Here is a 22,206-nt window from a genome sequence, read left to right as displayed (position 1 = left end):
AATAAGAGGCTCAGGTTTGATTAAACAGACACTGTTTGGAGGGGACAATCCTGTTCCATGCACAGCATTAGCTTAATGTGATGGGACACATTGACTGAACCTCATGGGTTGAGATTTGGCTTATATATGCTCAGCTTAGCAGGATATTATTTATTGCATTTTCATGAGGAATTGTGTAAATGTTAAACTACTTAACTGTAATCTGCTTAGTTAAGTCTGACTATTTTTTTTTCCTTAATGATTTTTAACATGCACAAAAAACAATTTGAGGCTTTTAGCAACTGAATGTGCCTCATATGCTGCCCATATCTTGGCCTAAAGAGTCAAAGCAAACATTTTACATTTAGAACAGCACAAAGCTGAATCAAAACCAAAATGCATGTACACATAACCAGAGAGGACAAGCTGAATGCAAAAACCTCACTTTAGCTACTAAACTCATCTCTAGCTCCCTCTCATGGAGTCAGTGTAGAAAGAGAGAGGTAAATGTCTCTATCTGGTCTCACTGGATTGCTGGCACTGCCACTTTGAGTGCAACCCATGAGTCCAGTGCCTACACAAACGGACCTATCTGTCAATTCGAATATCTGTATGATACATTTATTCAGGCACAAAGTATTAATCATCAGTCCGTAACTCATACAAGTTTGTAGTACGCACTTGAATGACACCTCAAATTATGCAGCATGTTGTGGAGATGTGTTCTGTTCATTTTCTAAGCAATTAGACATCATTTTGCCTTGTGAACAATAAAGTACCAAACCATTCAAACGTTTGGGCTAGGTAATGTTTTTGAAACAAAAATGCAGTAAAAAAAAATAATTTTGTACACGTTAAAGATAAATTATAGATAATTAAGATATATGGCAGGATTGTGATTTTAGATGCCATCTTTAATTTTTTAGCTCAAATGTCACAGAATCAAACACATAGGACTGTGGAATATCGTAGGCAGCGAAGGATACATCTATGCTGCCTGCAGAGGCAGTATTTTTCAGCATTCGGATGTATCCGCTGTCTAGGTACTTGGCTCACTAGATTTTGAAACACATATACTATGTTCTGGTGCCCTTTCTTTAGAGTCACTTTGGTAGCCAAGTGTGTGACAAAGGAAATATAAAAGAAAGCCTCAATAACAGTCAGCAGGTGCTCTTGAAAAACTATAAAGAAACACATGTATGAACCCTCCATTAGCAGCCACTGAAGGGAATCACCCTAGACCTAACCGCATCACAATGGGAGACAAAACCATAACAGTTGGGGAATGACAAGAGCTAATTCTTAATGAAAGCATCTCCATCTCCAAGAGAATAAAAAAAAAAACATGCACCTGCAAATGTAAGCTCTAAAGGACAGAATAATGGAAGTAATATCTGTAAAACAATCAGAGGCTGTTTCCTGAGGGGCGTGCAGGGACAGACATTCAGCGTGGTGGGGATATGTTACCCATAATGCCATTTCAGCTTTGATGAAGGGCACAAGAGCAGGCAACACTAATGAAATGGGGAACGGGAGGGAAAGAGACGGACAGGGAGAAAAAAAGTGAAACTAATAAAAAGCTGCAGAGACAGAGCCAGTGTAGAAGAAAGTGGACATGACAGAAAACCCTACATTGCTCTAAATTTACTTCCTTGGAACACAAAAGTAAATGTTTTGGAGAATGTCTAAGCTGCTCATTTCCATACAGTAAAATTAAAGTGTGCCCATAAGCCATCAAGCATAGCACCATGAAAGCACACAATACAGGTTTGAGTAAATGACAGAATTCACTTTTTAGGTTTCTCAAATTGTGGGGCGCGGCCCACTGGTGGGAAACAGAGACATGACAAGTGGGGTGCGACAAACGATAGAAAATTTGCTCATTTTTGTGCCCATCATATGGGATTTTTATTTCTGTGACCCTGAGAGTACGGTCCCAACTATGGGATTTAGAACGTTCAGTGACGTCACTTAACTTTCAGGCTTTGATACGGACGCGTTCAGCAGCACTTGTCATTTATCACAACTATGCAGTGTTTTCAACAACATAATGTTTATTTTAGGTTTCAGTCATTTAAATATACATAAGTACTAAAACAATACATTTAGAGTTTGTAAAGTACATACTGATGTCTATGGAAGCAGCAGTAACAATCAATTCAAATATAATTTGCCGACGTGTTTTATTCATATCAGACACACGTATAAGTAACTATAAAGTTTACTCTATTTTTCTCCAAGATCACCGGCCACTTACTTACATGAATTTTCGGGAGAAATTGACTGAAATTGTAAATTCGACTGACAGGGCTCGCTGAACAGCTGCGCAAACAAACATGGCGGCGCCCATCTCGCGTTATAGATCAAGATCATTTATTAACGTTTTTAAATGACAAAACACACTTATACACTTACACACTACATATTTGAGAATTGGAATATTAGACAGTTGATGACATGGTAAGCAATTTTGTGAATATTTTGAATAAAAGGAGAAACTAAATAAAAGCGTTACATCTGTCATACAGTGTTATTGTGGCTGCGGCGTGTGACGTGACAAGCATGACGCGTCACCATGGAAACAATAAGGGGAAATGTTCTAAAATAATGGTCACGAGAAAAAAATCATTTATAATTTTTATATATTAAATTATAATGCAAAGTGATAATATAAATACACTTTTATTTTCTCTATTTGAAAGTTTTTAACGCTGTTATTTGATGTAATGTTTTTAAAATGTGATGTTAATAAAATAAATTTTAATACATTTTAACAGTTAAACTTAAAGCCTAGTTTATTAACATTTTGTTGGGGCGATTGGGGACAGGTGGGGCTCGGAACCCTTCCCTACCTCCAAAGTGGGGAATGGCAGAAAAAGTTTGAGAAACACTGGGTTAAACTGAGCTAACAATTCATAATAAAGTCAACCTGAATCAAAATTAACCCCATTTAAGTCTTAATAAATGTCTCTGGTCTTGCGGTGCATAATTCATCAAAGCATATTATTCTAAAAATTATTTCTTCATAATAGTTAAAGGTGCCCTAGATTCAAAAATTGAATTTACTGATATTTTTTACTGATATTTGTAAATTGTCTTTCTAAATGTTTCGTTAGCATGTTGCTAATGTACTGTTAAATGAGGTTAAAGTTACCATCGTTTCTTACTGTATTCACGGAGACAAGAGCCGTCGCTATTTTCATTTTTTAAACACTTGCAGTCTGTATAATGCACAAACACAACTTCATTCTTTATAAATCTCTCCAACAGTGTAGCATTAGCCGTTAGCCACGGAAGACAGCCTCAAATTCACTCAGAATAAAACTTTAACATCCAAATAAATACTTTACTCACATAATTCGAAGCATGCATACAGCATGCATGAATAACATCTTGTAAAGATCCATTTGAGGGTTATATTAGCTGTGTGAACTTTGTAAATGCGCTGTAATATAGTCGACAGCTCGTGTGGCAGGGAGCACGCGATTTAAGGGGGCGGCGCCGAGTGTAAATCAGTGCATTGTTAATGATGCCCCAAAATAGGCAGTTAAAAAAATTAATTTAACAAAATCTATGGGGTATTTTGAGCTGAAACTTCACAGACACATTCAGGAGACACCTTAGACTTATATTACATCTTGTGAAAAAGCATTCTTGGGCACCTTTAATACTGTATAAAAATGTAATATAACGTTCCTAGCCTGTGAAACTTTCATGTTCAGCTGATGCAATCATCACTACATAGCCAGAGAACAACAATATTAACCAATAATAGTACAGCCTAACAAGTCTAACAATCCAATAAAATCCCAACTACTAAATCCTGCCCTCCATCAATTCGTGCTGACTTATTTGTTTCATTTAGAAAAACACAAAAATGTTTTATGTTCCCTGTAAATACTTTCTCTAAGGCTGACAGACACATAGGCAAGGCGCCTTATTAATCAGTCTCTCTAATAATCCTGTTTGATTATTTGTACTCACACTGCCAAAAACTCTTTCTGCCCTGCTTTCTGGAAGCATTAGGTAACACAGTGAGTTGCTCTGGTCTTGTTGTGACTCTGCCTCTAGGGCTGCCGAGGGCAATGTGACCTCACGCAACCACCCCTCGGCTTCTCTCTGTCTGCTAAAACACACACAGGCAGGCAGACATAGACTGCCTGAAAATATCAGCTTATATTAGTTGATTCTAAGCGTGATGAGTTCAGATTAAGATTTACAACAAAAGGATCCCGAGATCTGACTCACAAGTCTTATAATTGTGAGTGAACAGACGTGCACACACAGGCTGACATTTTGTCTGTGTCCAATGTTGCTGATAGAGTGTGTGCAGTATAGAAGACATCAACACAATTACAGAAGTTGACAAACTCACACACATAAACTGGTAGTTCATGTACTATACACAGTAAGAGTGATGTTAAAGACCATTTAAAAGTACCGTCTTATGTTGACAGCTATGAAATGAAGACATTTTTTCTTTCCACTCTCCAGATTGTCAGCCAAGATGTTGTTAGGGCAGCTAAATCACCTTAATCCAACAAACCACCCTCGACTAAAAATGGCATTAATTAAGGCTAAAATAAAATAAAATAAAAAAATAAAATAAAAGTATATATGAAAATATTATAACTGTAATTAAACAAAAAATAATAATAATAAAAAAAAAATCTGTATATATGTCTGTCCATTTTGAATCAGACACTGGTTCTGAGTACCTCGACTGGCTCGGTCCACATGCTGTAGATCCTCCACAAACTTCAGCACTTCAGGGTATTTCTCCTCACAGACCTCTGCCAGGAAATGCAGAAGAGTGGACTTCTGATCAGCCGATTTAGTGTCCTTAAGCTGGGAGCCAAAGAGAGATCAAGAGATAGAGAAAGACAGAAAAGAAGGGGGGAAATCAATTGTTTAATGTAGTATCATTAAATCAAAATAGAAAAAAAAAATCCATCAAAAAGAAAAAAGAATGCATATATATGGTTGTTCAGAACATTACAGAAACGGAGAGAGAAAATCTTGAAGGAAGCCATTGATGTCCGCTGCCTTCACGTCTGACAAGTTAATTTGATAGTACACTGAAACTGCTGCCGGACTAGAAAAGCAAGACATTTTCATTGTCAGTTATGATTATCATCGTGGCACAAGGATACAGGCCTTTGTAAAAGGCAGCGCAAAAAGCATTTGATTAACGCAGATAGCGCAAACATTATTAAGCTCTTCTGGGTGGTGTAGCCTGACGATTTAAGATGCTTGATTACCACGGGGGGAGAATGAGAGATAGAGATGAAGTGAAAACTGAGTTCCAAATAGGCCCTTATGAAACGAGAGATGAAATTGGAGAAATCGACTTTCCATCTAGTCCATTTTAGTACTCACAACTATCTTGTGCGCTGCCATTTTCTTTTTAAATGTATGTGTTCTGGCAGAAGCTTTGTGCTGGATATACACACTAGGTTCAACTGGATAATTGCAGTGTCAGAACATTTGGAAGCCATGTGAAGCATTAGACAGATGGCAGGGAATGAAATTAGTTTTTGTTGCTCTGCCTGAAAGGGCTTCTCAAAAATCGTATGTGGTAAGAACGGAACAAAAAGATTCTACAAATTGCTTGTGCATATTTCATCTAAGAAGTGCGAAAATAATAATGGAACAAAGAAACCCAAAATATCTAATCTTATCCTGTAGTCCTGTGACAAATCTTTAATATCGGTTCTCATTTGGAAAAGTATTACAGAGAAAAAAAACAAAACAACATTCATCGAGATTCTGACGTCCATGACATACTGAACCGTCCTCTGCTGATGAGATCAAACAGTGACGCGCGAGTCACTCGCTCAAAGAGAAGCGCTTTCAAATCCTTTGACAACAAAATATGCTCGATAAACCCACTGTGAGCAAAAGAAGAAGATACTGACAGGTTAAACTCAGAATAAAACAAACAAACAAACTATTAGATCAACAGAGGCAAAGAGAGAACATCAGGATGGGCCCTCAGGCAAGGAACTTGAAAGGCAGAAAACGACACACTTTCTCTGTTACTCCTGCCCATCAGGGACTGTATCACTATGCGCAGATGTAGAGATCTAGCCTCCCTCTCGGCAGTAAGGACGGATCACTCCATCTGATGCGCAAGGCCCTTAAGTGGATATTAGGACAAGTTTGGAAACAAGCGCTGATATTATGATATGTAATGAATATCATAGATCACCAGTTCCTATATATGATTTTTTTTTAAAGCAATTAATACTTTTATTAAAAGTATCAGTAAAAACATTTACATTGTTGTTGTAAATGTTGTTCTTTGAACTTTCTATTCATCAAAAAAACGTAAAATGAACTAGACTGGCGTCTTTCCGCGGTTGAAACAGCATTCCTTCTGATGTTCCTTCATGTTTATTTGATGCTATAAATTAACTAGTAGGAAGAGAGGATCCATTCACGAGCCGCTTGAACTGAGGAGCTTCAGCGATCTGCGATCAACGACACGTTAAAGAGCCACGAAATGGTATTTATTGTTTAAATTTCTTTAAAAATTACAAAATTTGAAATTTGAGACCTTGTTTCATATCAAAAGTAACCTGCTCTGTCTGGTCTGTCGACGCACTGCCAGTGTTCTCTTTGCTCCGCAATGTATTTTTCACGGCATGAGAACAGCATGCTTTGTTGGATGTAACAACAGTAACTAAAGGGGGGGGATCTTTGCAAATGGTCAATTAAACTATTAATTTAAAATAAAATGTAGATTCTGTCATCATTTAGTCACCCATAATTTAATTCCAAGCCCATATGACTTGCATGGGAACTATGACGAATTCATAGGGGGAAAAGCACAAAAAAGGCTTAAAAAAAAAAAAAAAAAAAAAAAAATCCAAAAGGGGGGGAAAAACATAATAAAAGTAGTCTGAATGACTTGTGTTCTTTATATAAGTTATTTCAAGAGCTACACTGGAAAAAATGCCAGTGTACATTCTTCAAATGTCCTCCTTTTGTGATTCCCTGAAAAGAGAAAATAATTTTGGTTTGGAACAACATGGGGGTGAGTAAATAATGACTGACATTTCATTTTTTGGTTATTCCTTAATAAAAAGTCTGAATGTGAGCATGTCCACATACAGTCTTCGGTCTTTTATCTGGTCTTCTAGGCGACATGCTGAGCAGGAAGGCATTTCATTATGCCGGAGAGAGTCACAAATGCAGTGATGGCCATTCTCTGAGTTTTAGCACCACAGAAAAGGGAAGGAGTGAAAGTAGTAATGAATAAAATGGATTGCTTATTAGAAAGAGAGAGAGGCAGAGGCAGATCAAGCCTGATAAAATCCAATGCCAAGTCACCATGGAAACCTAAGTAAATCTCCATGGCTGCTGTGGTAATTAATTAAACTGCCCTTCTGCCCTTCCCCACTCACCTAAATCTGAAAATTTCACCCAAACATTATCATTAGAGGGCTTTATACAGGGGAGCACCAGTGCAAAACTAGCTAACATAATGCTAGGACTGTTGCTAAGATGTTCTGTGTGTAAAAATCCATTATCATTACATTAACACACCGGACTAGATGGGAATTAAAAACTGTCCTCTTTCCGACAAACACATATATGTCTGCATTACGTCATTACTTCGAGACTTATCTCTGAAAACAGAAGAAGAAGCCATAAAGTGGTTTTTGGTCTCTGCACTTTGATAGATGCCAGAAGATACGGCTATTGTGGTCTTGAGTGCTTGATAGTGTTAAATCAAATGAGATCTTCTCGAACGCCAGGCGTCTCCAGCGAGAGGCACTTTAGATGGGCCGACCGATAGGGGTCAAGGTAACAGGAAATGTGCGGGAGGGGAGTGAAGGACGCGCAAGCAGCAGCCGGACGCTCGTGCCTGATGGTGACTCAGCTTTGGCTCCTCCACAAACATCAGACGCACATAAATTATCATCTTATCGGCTTCTTCCCAAATACGGAGAGCAGGAGGAGAAAGTTTGATGGAAAATGCCCACGGTTCATGTGGGTGGGCGTGTTTTTAATACGAAGAGACCTGATGCACAGAGCCTAATAATTCACAAAAGGGCCAAATATGGATAGCAGAAAAAATAAATGACTTCAGGGCTGGTTTTACTGGATAAAAATAATAATATCGGTGGAAGCTCTCATGGAATAGAAAACCAGCCCAATACGGCCTCTAGACTTCAATTGATTCGGAAGTTTGAAAGCAGTTGTCTTAAACGTAGGCCTAGAAATGCTTTCAATCACAAATAGCTCTATTTAACACATTTGACATAATTTAATCCATTATACAGACTTTTGTAGATGTTTCCGTACAGAAAATGTGGACAAAAAGTGTGCCAGTCCTAGATATAAAACTCGAGCTGTTGTGACTGACACACAAAGTCCGTACGTACATACCTTGCAGAGTGAGCTGAGGTTGAAGCCGAAGGACTGGGCGTTCCGTGAGCCGGCGTTCATGAAGTTCCCCATGAGCAGAATGAGTTCCAGCAGCCTGCTGAAGGGTTTGCTCTTCTTCACCTCGTCGCAGGCTGCATTCACCGCCATGATGTCTGGACGCAAGTTATTCACCTGCTCTTCAAACTGCAGCTTAAACAGGATGGAGTTGAGCCTGGGCCTCAGACGCTTCACACTACTCATCTGGAAGAAGAAAAAATAAGCAGAAAAAAGGGTTAAAAAGGAAACAAAATGGCAATAGTGATCTTATAATTTTCTCCTGCTTTTAAGTTTAATACATTACCTCTAAATCAGAAACAAAAGCTTTATTCCTGAATGAAATAAGCACATTTACTGTCAACACTTCTTTCAAATCTGGCTCATATATAAGATGACTTTAGATGAATTTATTGCATTGCATGCTGGTTTACATTCTAACTGAAATCCCAAACAAACTAGTTAAGATGAATCATTACATTAATTTTATTGAGTCATTTTTAATGATGGAAACTCTAATGTCATCAGATTAATGGTTCAAATGTAATATGCTTTCATTCATCTTTAATTGTCCCTCGATAATGAGTAAATCTACATGTATGAGTGTAGTTCAAAGCTTGCACACAAGCATATGTATGTGTGTGCATTTAAGAGTTGTGGGGGGAGGGGGGGTTGTTGAGCAGGACACAATTTGCCCCTATAAAAGCCAATTAGCTATCACAAATTAAGGGTATAATTAAGATACTCAATACAGAGATATGATTAATATGTCTAGAGTTGTTTCCCATAATCAGATATCATCTCTTGTATGTGCACGCAGAATGCAATCAGTCTGCATGTGTGTATAAACAAATCCAGGGAGCATTTCATCCTTGAAGACAAATGACAAAGGACCAAAAGCACAACAAATCCAAATTGAAAAAGAGATTGATGGAAAGGAAGGAAGGAAGGGGGAATGAGAAGAGAAGGTAAAGAAAATAGGGCAAAGCCAAATGCCTAATTTATGTGTGTACACATTCAGCAAACTTGTAGAAGACATCTTCTGTGAGTCAGGCAGCGCTAATCTGCAATGAAACAGACTCTGATTCAAAGCTCTCCCAGCCATAAATGTTTGAGAGGGATTTGTACCCGAGCTTCTAAAATTCAGAAAAGTACGAATTATCAGGAAGTTTCAGTGATGTCAGGAATCAAATAACAGATCAGGTATAAAAAAATAAATAAAAAAAATCACTTTGGGAAATCACGACACCGGACACATTACAATATAGTATAGAAAATAGTAAGGCATAAAATGATGTTTTCATGAATGAATTAATGATGAGAAGCTGGAAATTTAGCAAACATTTTGCCTTGTAGAATCTGAACTGAAAGTTACCATGCATAAAAACAACATGAAATGGCATTAGCAAATGTGGGGGGAATAATATATATATATATATATATATATATATTCCAAAAGAAAATCATGTAGGATGGGACTACATTAATTTTATTCATCAGGATTTGATTGGATCTTGCAAATTACACGATTGGTTATTGTTTCCCCCAAACCACACAGCCTTGGTTGTCTCAGTAGAAAGTGGTTTCAGAATTAGTGAAAGTTGATAGAACAACAAACAAACATTTACTTTTGTTTTCTTCTTTAGAAAAACTAAACACAGATGAATTGCATACAGTAAGACCAGAGAAATAAAGACAGTAAATAGGGTCAATTTTGACATGTGGTCCAGACATTTCACATGTCAATTAGAGTGCCGTCTTCACTAGCAAATATTCTCTTTGATCAGTGTCAGGAGTCTCTTTGCAAATTAGTTCAAAGTAACACTTTATATCAAAAGCAGCTATGCATATGTTATCTAGTCAGAGTGTGAAAAGTGTTATTTACTGCAATTTGTCCACTAACAATGTTCAACAGAAAATTTTCTAATATGCTGATTTGGTTATCATGTTGCCATCCAAGGCCACTTCCACCAGTCTGCTATGGATACGCGTACCAGAGTCAAACACAGCTGTGATTTAGTAGGAAATACTTTTTAGCAAACTTTTAGTCAATGGTGTAGTCTTGTATTGTTCCCGCATGCAAAAATTCAAAGAGTAAATTATTAGCAGGAGTGAGTTAGTTTCGGTTTCCAGTGAACAATCCAGCGTGTTATAGGCAGTGGCTAAAGGTGGCAAAGAATCTCAAATACAAGAGAACACTGCGAAACAATCTGAAAAACCTTTGTATTTGTAGTCAACATTTTAAACTGGAAGACTATGCTAAACGGAGGGGAAAAAAACTGAAAGAACCTGCCATTCTGTCAGTTCTGCCCGAAGCAAAACGCTGTTGTGTACAAGTAAGAAAGCTGCTGGTAAAGTGTTCAATTTTTAACATAATGCTGTTTTTCAGTGATAAACCTACCCTTATAAATACAATAACGGTTTTGGTAATAACCCTCTGTCAAAAATCCAGAAGGATAATCTGTAGTTTTCACAAAGCCTTGGAGCAAAAGTTGCGCGTCATCCAGCTGACTTTTGCTAATAAATTAATGCCAATTTCTGGGTCCAGGTAACAGAGATTGAGTAAACATTGTTCATTTACATATACAATCGGCATTGTAGCAATACAAAGAGGGTTGAAAAGTGAAGTTTAATATTCACTTTAATATTATAAAACCGTGATACATTTTTTTCAGTGTTTATTTGAAATATATATATTAGGGGTGTAACGGTACACAAAACTCACGGTTCGGTACGTACCTCGGTTTTGAAGTCACGGTTCGGTACAGTTTTCGGTACAGCAGGTGGAGAGAAAACTAAACATAAAATTGCTTTTTTTTATTATTAAACAGAGGTTTACTGAACAAATTGTGTTTTTGTCTTAAAATATATTAAATTAAATTAAAACTAAAAGTTTCTTAAGGATAAAAAAAATGATCTCTGCTAATGCTATAAACTATGTAGGGAGCCCTAACTTGAAAGAAGCCCAAACTATTAGCCTAAATTCAATTGCTTTTTATTTTTAGATAAAATAATCAACACTCAAATAACAAATTGTATGCAAACCTGTAAGCTGCACCTAAGGCAGTTTTTGCATTAACTTCTAAATGTTTTTACTCCAATTCGTTGTTGAAATATAATCATTTCTACACAGTGGCTGTTATTTTAACATCAGATTTATTTAAACATACATTAAATAGCCTAATCAGGATATCACTAAAAGGTTAAGTAAAATAATGAATATATTGGCTAATACAGTGCATATATTAAGCGAAAGAGTTCATTTCTCTAGTGAACTAACAAGCTGTGAACACTGAATGGCTTTTCTGAGGTAAATGCATCATTGTTGAATATGGAAGCTTTCACTGATGTCTTTCCACCGTTGAAACACTGAATGAGCGATTACATGAGATATGACCGTTTCAGTAAGTTGTACTGAATCTTGCAACATACCTTCAGATGTTCTTTCATGTTTATTCTGTAACTAGTATTAAGGAGGAAGAGATGAACACATTCACTTGCGCTCCACACTCGCGCTGCCGGTTGAACTGAGGCGCCTGTACAGTGATCTGTCACCCCACATCAAAGCACGTCAAAATGGCATTTTCTGTTTAAACTTCATGATTTCGTGGACAGAATTTGAAGGATGACACTTTGTTTCTTATCAAAAGTAACAAAACGCAGAGCTTATTGCGGTTATTGGTGGTGAATATTGGTTGCAATGTAATGCTTCGGTACACACGTGCACCGTACCGAAAGCCCTGTACCGAAACGGTTCGGTACAAATACGTGTACCGTTACACCCCTAATATATATATATATATATATATATATATATATATATATATATATATATATATATATATATACACACACACACACACACACACTGACCCCAAACTTTACAGTATAAGAGCAAAACCCTGAGACATAAATGTATATACACCAATACACCGAATGGCTCTCTAGCTGACTTGATTGTGATCGATCTTAAGGTCTTGATCTTATGAGGGTTTAATTACATTACCAATTACATACATGCGTTGCAAATATATGAAACCAATTCAAACCCACCCACAGCGAAAACGGCATGATACCAGCTAAACTTTACTGAACAGACTCCTCAAGGTGAGACATTTAAATCACCCTTTAAAGTCCAAATTCAAATGCACCTGCAAACGGGAGTGGAGGTAACACCGTCGTGCCTGCCACTCAGTGTGTGACGGTATTCAGAGGGGAACAACTTTTCAAGTATTATTCTTTATCAGGAAGCTAAATCATCATTTCACACAACCACCCAGAGTGCCTGCTGAACAACAGAAGTGTTTCAATGTGTGTGTGTCCCAGCAGACCCTGAACACACTCACTCCGTCTCTAGTGTATAATGCCTGCTGGAAGACTCAATGGGGAACGGGACACACACACCTGTTTCATCTTTCTGCCTCTATTGTCTGGCTGAGTTAGTTTGCCTGATTTAAACTTTTTCTTTTTGTGCACCTTGAACTAAGACCTGTTAAAAGGGGGGGGGGGAAATACTGTTGCTATGGTAACAGGATATTTCTCTTCTCAGAGAGTTTTCCAGTAAGAGGTGTAATTCTTTACGCTCAGCTTCACCTGACTAAAGCGAAACAGTTTATCAGAATCTAAAAATACCACATGCAGCCATTTAAAGTGTTTATTCGAAGTAACAAAGCAGATGGCTGAAATAGAAGCGTCACATATGTGGGTAAAAGCACCACATACACACATTTGCACACATCACCAAATATGATCTTAAGGCCCCAGTAGTTACATGCTATATTTTATGGTCCACTTAGCAGGATGCAAACAAAGGGTTCAAAGTTCTGGCTCCAGAAAAGAACAAAGAGTGCAAAACTGCTTGCAATGGCACTATGGGCGATTAAGAATTCCCTTTGAACTGGATAGCTCTCTGAACTGCAAATGCATCATTTCCTGCTGCCCACGCATGCATAAACCGCAGCTCCATAGCCCTCATTACATAAACACCCCAAACACAATGACGGGCCACACTGTTGCATGAACCAACTCCCTTGTCCCTTTCTTTCACTTCTGTTTCATTTCTCACTAATGCAAGTCCCCCTTATCTTGTTCCAGCATCCCAGTGTGCCTTAAAAAGTCAAGTGTAATCAGCCTAAAGCCGGGTGTACACTGTGCGATTTACAATAGTCCTTTATGATTGTTGCTTGTCGGACAGTACGAACAAGATCCCAGCTGTAAGCCATGTCACAATGTAGGATCTCAGTTAATGTCAGACTGTAAGAAATTTAAGACGTGTTAAAAACGGAAACACACAGGAAGACTCGTCCGGAGTCTTACATTATCAATCTATGACACGTTTGGTGACCGAGAGCTGCATTATACACGGGACTGAAATGGTGGCTAGCAAAGAAAAACAATCTCTACATTAACTTTGATCATGGCTTGTATTAAATATAGAAAAATGGAAAACAAAAACCAAGATGATATGTGTAGAGCAAGAGGTGGTTTGTTGTCACACTAATTGTGTCATCAGCTTCTTCGCTCGTATTGTTTTTTGATTTTTCGCAAGAGAAGCCACACTGCAGGACTGTGCCCCAAAATTTCTTACACTGCCTGAATTTCATTAGAGTTGATATTTGATCGTAATGGTCATTAATCGACTGTTGGTGAACATGTCAAACTAGTAATCAAAGACTACAGATTTTAGCCTAAGATCAGAGTAATCTTTCAGGATTTGCTAAATTTGTCTCAAACAGCCAAATCGTGACAAAATTCATACAATGTGCATCTGGCTTAAGACAAAGGGGGTGAACACACAAGTTAGAAGCTTGGTGTGAGCATGCTTGCAAACACTGATAATTAATTTTGGATCTCTAACAGGGTCAGTTGCTGAAGTGTGCCCTTGGCAATTGAGCTGACTGACTGATCAATTATTAAGCAGCCAACAGCATGTACTTAAACCATGACAAGTCCAAGCAGTAGCAAAAAAAACCCCACAAAGTCATTCAAATTGGAGTCTGACAACGTTTTAAACCTTAAAGAACATTCTTTCACAAGATGTAATATAAGTCTAAGGTGTCCCCTGAATGTGTCTGAAGTTTCAGCTCAAAATACCCCATAGATTTTTTTTTATTAATTTTTTTAACTGCCTATTTTGGGGCATCATTAACTATGCACCGATTCAGGCTGAGGCCCCTTTAAATTGCACGCTCCCTGCCCCTCGAGCTCTTGACTATAATACAGCGCATAAACAAAGTTCACACAGCTAATATAACTCTCAAATGGATCTTTACAAGATGTTTGTCATGCATGCTGCATGCATGCTTCGGATCATGTGAGTATAGTATTTATTTGGATGTTTACATTTGATTCTGAATGAGTTTGATAGTGCTCCGGGGGTAAAGATAACATTAGACACTGTTGGAGAGATTTATAAATAATGAAGTTGTGTTTATGAATTATACAGACTGCAAGTGTTTAAAAATGAAAATAGCGACAGCTCTTGTCTCCGTGAATACAGTAAGAAACGATGGTAACTTTAACCACATTTAACAGTACATTAGCAACATGCTAACTAAACATTTAGAAAGACAGTTTACAAATATCACTAAAAATATCATGTTATCATGGATCATGTCAGTTATTATTGCTCCATCTGCCATTTTTCACTGTTGTCCTTGCTTGCTCACCTAGTCTGATGATTCAGCTGTGCACATCCAGACGTTAATATTGGCTGCCCCTGTGTAATGCCTCAATCATGGCCTGGCATTATGCAAATATTGGCGTCATACATAATGATCTCAACTGTTACGTAACAGTCGGTGTTATGTTGACATTCGCCTATTCTTCTGAGGTCTTTTAAACAAATGAGATTTACATAAGAAGGAGGAAACAATGGAATTTGAGACTCACTGTATGTCATTTCCATGTACTGAACTCTTGTTATTCAACTATGCCAAGGTAAATTCAAATTTTGATTCTAGGGCACCTTTAAGTTCACACATCTCAGCAGAAAGTTGAGAAAAGCTCTAAAATTGATTTCACAAATTCAGAGGTGGGTTGTCATAATAAACTATGAAAAAAGCCTTCAACACCTGTATATATTATATCAGAAAAATGAGTATTAAATTCAACACTAGGCTATCCCCACAGTGATATCTAAAACACACAACACAGAAGACTTTAAACAGAACTCCAGACTAACATTTAAGAGCAGCAGCACCAGTACCGCCAAGTTCTACACCAGCACCTGATCTGGCAGCGCTGGGAGGTAGGAGGATTTTTAATCAAAGGTATTTAAAATTACTATTATGTTGCATTGTGTAGAAACTAATCATTTTTTTTTCTTGAATTTCTAGGAAATGCACTGAGCTTGAGTTGAGATAAAAGTGATAGAGATAAAATGAACTTTTATTAACTTCAGTAAGATGTAAAAAACTATTCTTATAAGGAACATTTTATTTATTTATATATTTTGGTCATCACATTAAAAATAACATTTACATGAATAGGACAATATTTATAGCTTTAAAGTGCTGGAAAAAATCTGAAGCATTTAAAAGTCCTTGAAAAAAGTGCTTGAATTTCATTCTCAAAAGGCTGCACAAATCCTTAAATGAATAATATAAAAGCATTCGACTATTTCTGCCACAATAGCAGGGTTACAGTTAGTGTTGCTATATTAAATCCATGGTGAAAGTTGGTGATTTGTCAGCTGAAAAGCCTTCTATAACTTCTATATTCATGCATAGCAATGAATGGTTTCCACGTCAGCACTGTTTGATCTGATATGGTTTATATACAGTCAAACCAAAAATTATTCAGACATTTTTTATTTTTTTTACTAGTGGGTGCAGGACACTATAGTTGATTTATGTAAGTGAGGATAGCAAAATAAAGTAAACTGACATTATTATAAAATTCCAAAATTCTTCATACAGTGGACTACCAGTAAAATAACAATTTGGAACCAAAAATTATTCAGACACTTTGACCTGACCATGTTTTGCTTAAGTGTTATCTGACATAATTAAGATTATTTTTTTCTGACATAGTTTAACTGAGATCTTGTCATATTTTATTACCATTTTTTTTTTTAACTATAGTGAATAAACTGTATTAATGATTGAAATGTTTAAGGTGTCTGAATAAATAGGTTTGACTGTAACAGAGAATTCTGTGCAAATTTGAATGGTTCTGACTAGATCTCGCAGCGATGTAACTAATACTACGGCGAATTTAAACACTTCCTCCCAGCGCTCGCGCTGCGCTGTCTATCATTGGTCCGAGCAGATAAACTGTCTGTGCTGTGCAGCTCAAAAGAGAAGCGCAGATTTGTTCTGCTTGCCGTTTTGATGTTTTTCATATATGCAACAGAAATGGCAGCTTTTATCAATTGGGTAATGAGGTGGTGCGACCAGTGAAATTTAGTTGGACTGGCAAGAAAAAAAATATTGCAAAATGCGACTATTTGGTCTCAGTCTGGAGCACTGATTTCAAAAGAGAAATGAAAATGTTTACAAAATTTGCTTCATATCAAGACAGACATACTGTAACTGAAAGTAATGATGACTAAAAGTCAGATGCTAATTCAATAGCTAATCAGTGATTGTGTGAATTAATTTAAACAATTGAATTGAAAATGAGGAAACAATTTGGTAATCATAACTGGTAAGAATTTGGTAACGAGATGATGCAATGACATGATAAATATACTGATATGCTGATAATTAATTTCATGTTATGGCTGAAACTGACAAAGGGCAGACATTAAAGTTTCTCAAAATTCTATAGTATTTAGTATGAAAATGAAAAAAGAAAAACAAATGAATTTAGGCACCAAACCATTATAATGTTCAGTATGAAAAATAGATATTGCAAATTACATTTAACAGCATTATTAAATTATTAGTGTTATGAAAGACTAATTTTAAATGAGTGTTAGGTAATGACAAAGGTCATTTATATGTAAGAAACAAGGGAAATTAGCACAATTAAATATTCAAAATTGACCCATACATTTTCTATTGAAATCATATTCAGTTCAGACTGAAAAACATAATTTTCAGATTAGATTCAGCAACTAAAGAGGAGTACTGCTTTGTTCCTTATGCCAGTTCAGTGTGCTCAGTTCAACTATAAGTAATAGTTTTAATTTTACTCCAAAACGCTGGCACTTTTAAAACATTGCTGTTTGAGCAGCCTAACAACTTCTGGCTCAAACAAGAAACAGCTTGGTGCAACTAGTTTAAACTAACAAACTGTGTGAAACATCTATATTTTAAATGTAAAACATTATGCACTAAGGGCTTAGTGATACATAAACAAGAGCTGCTTTAATAACTAAAGAGAAAACAGTAAAGACAGCTGGGTTAAAACTGTTTTCCTATGTGTCAGGTCGACCATATGCATTTTCCAAAAAATTTCGGAAAACAGTAATTCTTTCAGTTCAGAGAAACAAAATACTTCTGAGGTTGTACAATATGTAGTTGCTTTGTTTGTGACAATATCCGTTTCAATTTAAGATCTTGTGTAGAGGGGGGGACACAACATCGATCTGAGAAAAAAGTTTAAACAAAGAGTGATTGATGACTTCCAACTGGTTGTGCCACTACACTGAATGGTAAATTGATAGTAAAGCTGTTTAGAATTGGGAATACAGTGACAGCAACACAGATGGTATGTGTTTTTGTGCATGGAATTACCACTACTCCAAACTGCTCCGGCTCAGAGAGGTTGGCATATTCGCTCTTGTACTTGACCAGTGCGTTCAGCTGCTCCTGTTCAGGCAGGTGCTTTACAAGATTCTGGAGGGAAGAACAAGAGAAAGAACTGTTACAAAATGTGCTACATTCATTTAATTAGAAGTTCAACTTTAACCTGCAATCTAATTGTTGCTGGTTAAGTTCCAGTTTCTAGCCATTTAGTGGAGCTTCTCATCTAAATCGATTCACTGGCAATTAATGACACACTAGACTAATTGAAGGGACAATATATCTCCCTGGTGCATTCGGGGGTTAAGCATCTTGCTCAAGGGCATTATTTTATGTTTTATATTTTATGCACCTCTGATTTTGATTTTTGTTACTTTTATTAAAAAATAGAAATGAAAAAAAAATTATTTTAAAAATTTGTCCCACTATAAATATATTGCAGTATTTACTAATATTACATCAACTGAAGTTCTATTGCACTTTTCAAAGAAAGTTGGAAATGAGTTGAAAGGAATTCACACCATTAGGCTAACACAGCTTCATCATAATACATGGTTTTATGTCAAAGCATTGGTAGGCCTGTTATGTTTCGTTACCCCATTCCACATCTCTTTCTCCCAATCAGTTGCTGTAAATGTTAGGTAAATGTTAAAAAAATAAATAAATAAAAACATGGCATAAGCAGCAATTTATTCATCTTTATGCATGCAATCATGTGAACATGTCTATCCACAGCGTGTGTTCTCTCAACCTCTATGTACCCGTCACTCTCCATGAGATCATTAAATCCAAGATATATATGGATATCCAGCAATTCTCATTTATTAACGTATTGCGATCTTGTTATTTTTCCAAGAAGAATTCGTAACTCATAGGTATTGGCATAAAGGACTACAATATAAATCCACCTTTAATTAACTGCTTATCTGTGGGGGTTCAAACATGTTTTATTTGTAGAGTCTGGAAATAAAGAACCTGCTCTCAAGTCTCTGACTTCAGAAACAACCTTTAAAGCGGCATATACTCACAGATGAACTGGTCTAGTTCATCTCCAAATAGTCACTTCATTAGTGTACAGGAACATAAACCTAATAGATGGATGGCTACAATCATCTATATCACCAATAAAATGACATATAAAGAACAGATGCAGAGAGCTATTTTTGTTGTTCCCATCCCAGTCATTAAGATAAATATCGGGCTGTTTTTGAGTGGTAAGTAGTATAAAATAACAAAGCTCTGTTATAGATCTGAAGTAGTGGATATTTTAAAACTATAATCGTGAAAGAACCTGCTGTGCGCTGAGCTACTGAAGAATACATAAACTTGAGCCTGACATCAATGGTGAATGATAAAAAGCAGGGAAAAATCAAAGAGAGGAATGTTTAATGTATTTATAAAACCAAAATTAAATATATGCATTTAAACCATGCAACAGTAGAAATCCGCAACCAGTAGAGATTCTGCTATGCCGCCATTCTATGGAGTATTTCTAAAGTATATCTAGTGTATAGTGATGTAGCCTTGTATATAATGACAGCAAATTAGTTCTGATGTGCATGCTGCATGTATTTGGTGAAAGCACTGTGCAACTAAGTTGTCTGTCATCATCGCAGCATTATTGTAGAACCAAACTGATGAGTGGTCATGCCATCACAGGTGTGCAAATGTCTGCTATATCACTTTGAATTTACTTAATGAATTTACACTAATACAGAGTTCAGACATGAAACTCTAACCGAACGCTGATTGGTCCTTTCTATGCCGTGGCACCAGCCAATCAGAAGTATTTCCAAATCCACGCAACCATATATATCGTACCCTAGCCTGCAATCGACAAGCTGCACAATGTGAAAGTTCTGTTATCCCTCCTCCCCTCCAGAGCCACCTATAGAGATCGACTACGGGGGTTCTACCATTCTTGCAGCAGCCTTTTCTTTGTTTGTTATATTTGACTAAGCGGAACAAATTATTGTATTTGTTCAGCAGCAGCAGTAGCAGTGGCATAGCAGATCTCGTACGCCAAAATCAAGCCATGTATACTTCATGCCCCATGCCAATAAATGCAGGTTGAATTTAATCCACTCCGAGAGTTGTCATGACTGAACTTACTGTTTATCAAAAGTGCAATGTGGCTTAGTGAGCTCACATATTCAAAAGGCAGCTATTTAAATAAGCATAGCCTGTTGCGCTTCGTGTTATAGAGTGAAGTGCTGCACATGATCCAGTGATTTCAGCGTCGGAAAACAGTCCGATTCACAATGAATGCGGCAAATTCAATCTCTGCAATGTACATTTGCACCAATTATGTTTTTTTGTTGTTGTAAAAACAAAAAACATTTCACTAGATATGTATGGAAGAGGATTAGGGCCAAGCAATAATAAAAAATAAAACCATCTCGAGATTAAAGTTGTTAAATTACGAGAAAAAACTCGTTAAATTTCGAGAAAAAAGTCGAAATAAAATGTTGAGAATAAACTAGTTAAATTACGAGAAAAAACTCGTTAAATTACGAGAAAAAAGTCGAGATAAAATGTTGAGAATAAACTCGTTAAATTACGAGAAAAAACTCGTTAAATTTCGAGAAAAAAGTCGAGATAAAATGTTGAGAAAAAACTTGTTAAATTACGAGAAAAAAGTTGTTAAATTACGAGAACAAACTCGTTAAATTTTGAGAAAAAAGTCGAGATAAAATGTTGAGAATAAAGTCATTAAATTACGAGAATAAAGTCATTAAATTACGAGAATAAAATCATTAAATTACGAGAATACTCATTAAATTACGAGAATAAAGTCATTAAATTACGAGAACAAACTCGTTAAATTTCGAGAAAAAAGTCAAGATAAAATGTTGAGAATAAAGTCATTAAATTACGAGAATAAACTCATTAAATTACGAGAATAAACTCATTAAATTACCAGAAAAAAGTCGTTACATTACGAGAATAAATTTGTTAATTTGACTTTATTCTCAACATTTTATCTTGACTTTTTTCTCAAAATTTAACGACATTTTTCTCATAATTTAACAACTTTTTTTCTCGTAATTTAATGACTTTATTCTCAACATTTTATCTCGACTTTTTTCTCAAAATTTAACGACATTTTTCTCATAATTTAACAACTTTTTTCTCGTAATTTAATGACTTTATTCTCAACATTTTATATCGACTTTTTTCTCGAAATTTAACAACTTTAATCTCGAGATGGTTTTTTTTATTTTTTATTATTGCTTGGCCCTAATCCTCTTCCATAGATATGTAATGAGACACGTTTGTAAACATGTTCATAACTGAACTTTAAACAAGTATTCAAAAGACCGAGTCTGAAACTTTGTATTGCTAACACTTCTCATGTAACTGCCACCTTAAGATGAATTGCTTGTTGTATTTCACATTTTTAAGTCTCTTAGGATAAAAGCGTCTGCTAAATGAATAAATGTAAATTCTATCATGTAAACAAGTTATACAAGTACCCTATAACACAACTCTGGACAAAAAGCAAAATGGCTGTTGAAAAATGTACCCTGAATTCCTCATGTTTGTGGCTGTCCTCTCTGAACATGGGCATGCTTTAAAGGTCATGAATAGTGATAAGAGGTGATGTTACCTGGATCATAGGCTCAGTCAGCTGATCCTCGTCCACCTCTAAAATCATTTTCCTGATCTCCTCATATGGCATACGGAATGACCCTAGGAAAATGGCTGAGGGAGAGGGAGAGAGAGTTTTCATCAAAAGCTCCCTGCAGTAATTCATCAACAGGCCACACACACTCTGTTTAAAATGTTTGTGTGTGTCTACTGCATGCTGATAATATCTGATAAAAAGAAAGAATGAGCTTGAAGTCCTCTGCATTTGAAATGCACTTCAACTAGACGAGATGAGGGCCAGACGAGAACTTCAGCAGTATCAAGATAACATTCATATATCAATGCAGTAGGGTTTTTACCTCTGCTTGCATCTGTCACAAATACTCACAAGTATTGAGCTAAAATCAGATTTCAGAAGAACGGCAATAAAGGAAAGGTGAGAAAATGAGTGAGTGAATGATAGAAGAGCTAAAAAGGGTGAGGGACAGTGATCTGGCTGCCAGGGTGTTCAGCT

General features: G+C 36.5%; 1 protein-coding gene across 9 annotated transcripts in view; it reads right to left on the bottom strand.

Annotated features, from left to right (window-relative positions):
- The window catches only part of diaph3 (diaphanous-related formin 3), a 333,418-nt gene that overhangs the window by 114,538 nt on the left and 196,674 nt on the right, over nt 1-22,206 (bottom strand). For all 9 annotated transcript variants that reach the window (XR_007182073.1, XM_048171951.1, XM_048171952.1 and 6 more), the window contains 4 exons: nt 21,712-21,806; nt 18,093-18,194; nt 8,377-8,616; nt 4,698-4,827 (listed from right to left, as the gene is read on the bottom strand). Coding sequence is in view for 8 of the 9 variants with exons in the window: in XM_048171951.1 (XP_048027908.1) it covers nt 4,698-4,827; nt 8,377-8,616; nt 18,093-18,194; nt 21,712-21,806 (567 nt within the window). In the remaining variant the exon portion in view is untranslated. The remainder of the gene's footprint in view (nt 1-4,697; nt 4,828-8,376; nt 8,617-18,092; nt 18,195-21,711; nt 21,807-22,206) is intronic.

The sequence above is a fragment of the Megalobrama amblycephala genome, linkage group LG21 (assembly GCF_018812025.1).
Source record: "Megalobrama amblycephala isolate DHTTF-2021 linkage group LG21, ASM1881202v1, whole genome shotgun sequence".
Taxonomy (NCBI): Eukaryota; Metazoa; Chordata; class Actinopteri; order Cypriniformes; family Xenocyprididae; genus Megalobrama; species Megalobrama amblycephala.
Note: the sequence above shows the minus strand (reverse complement) of the source record. Positions and strands in the feature narration are given on the sequence as shown.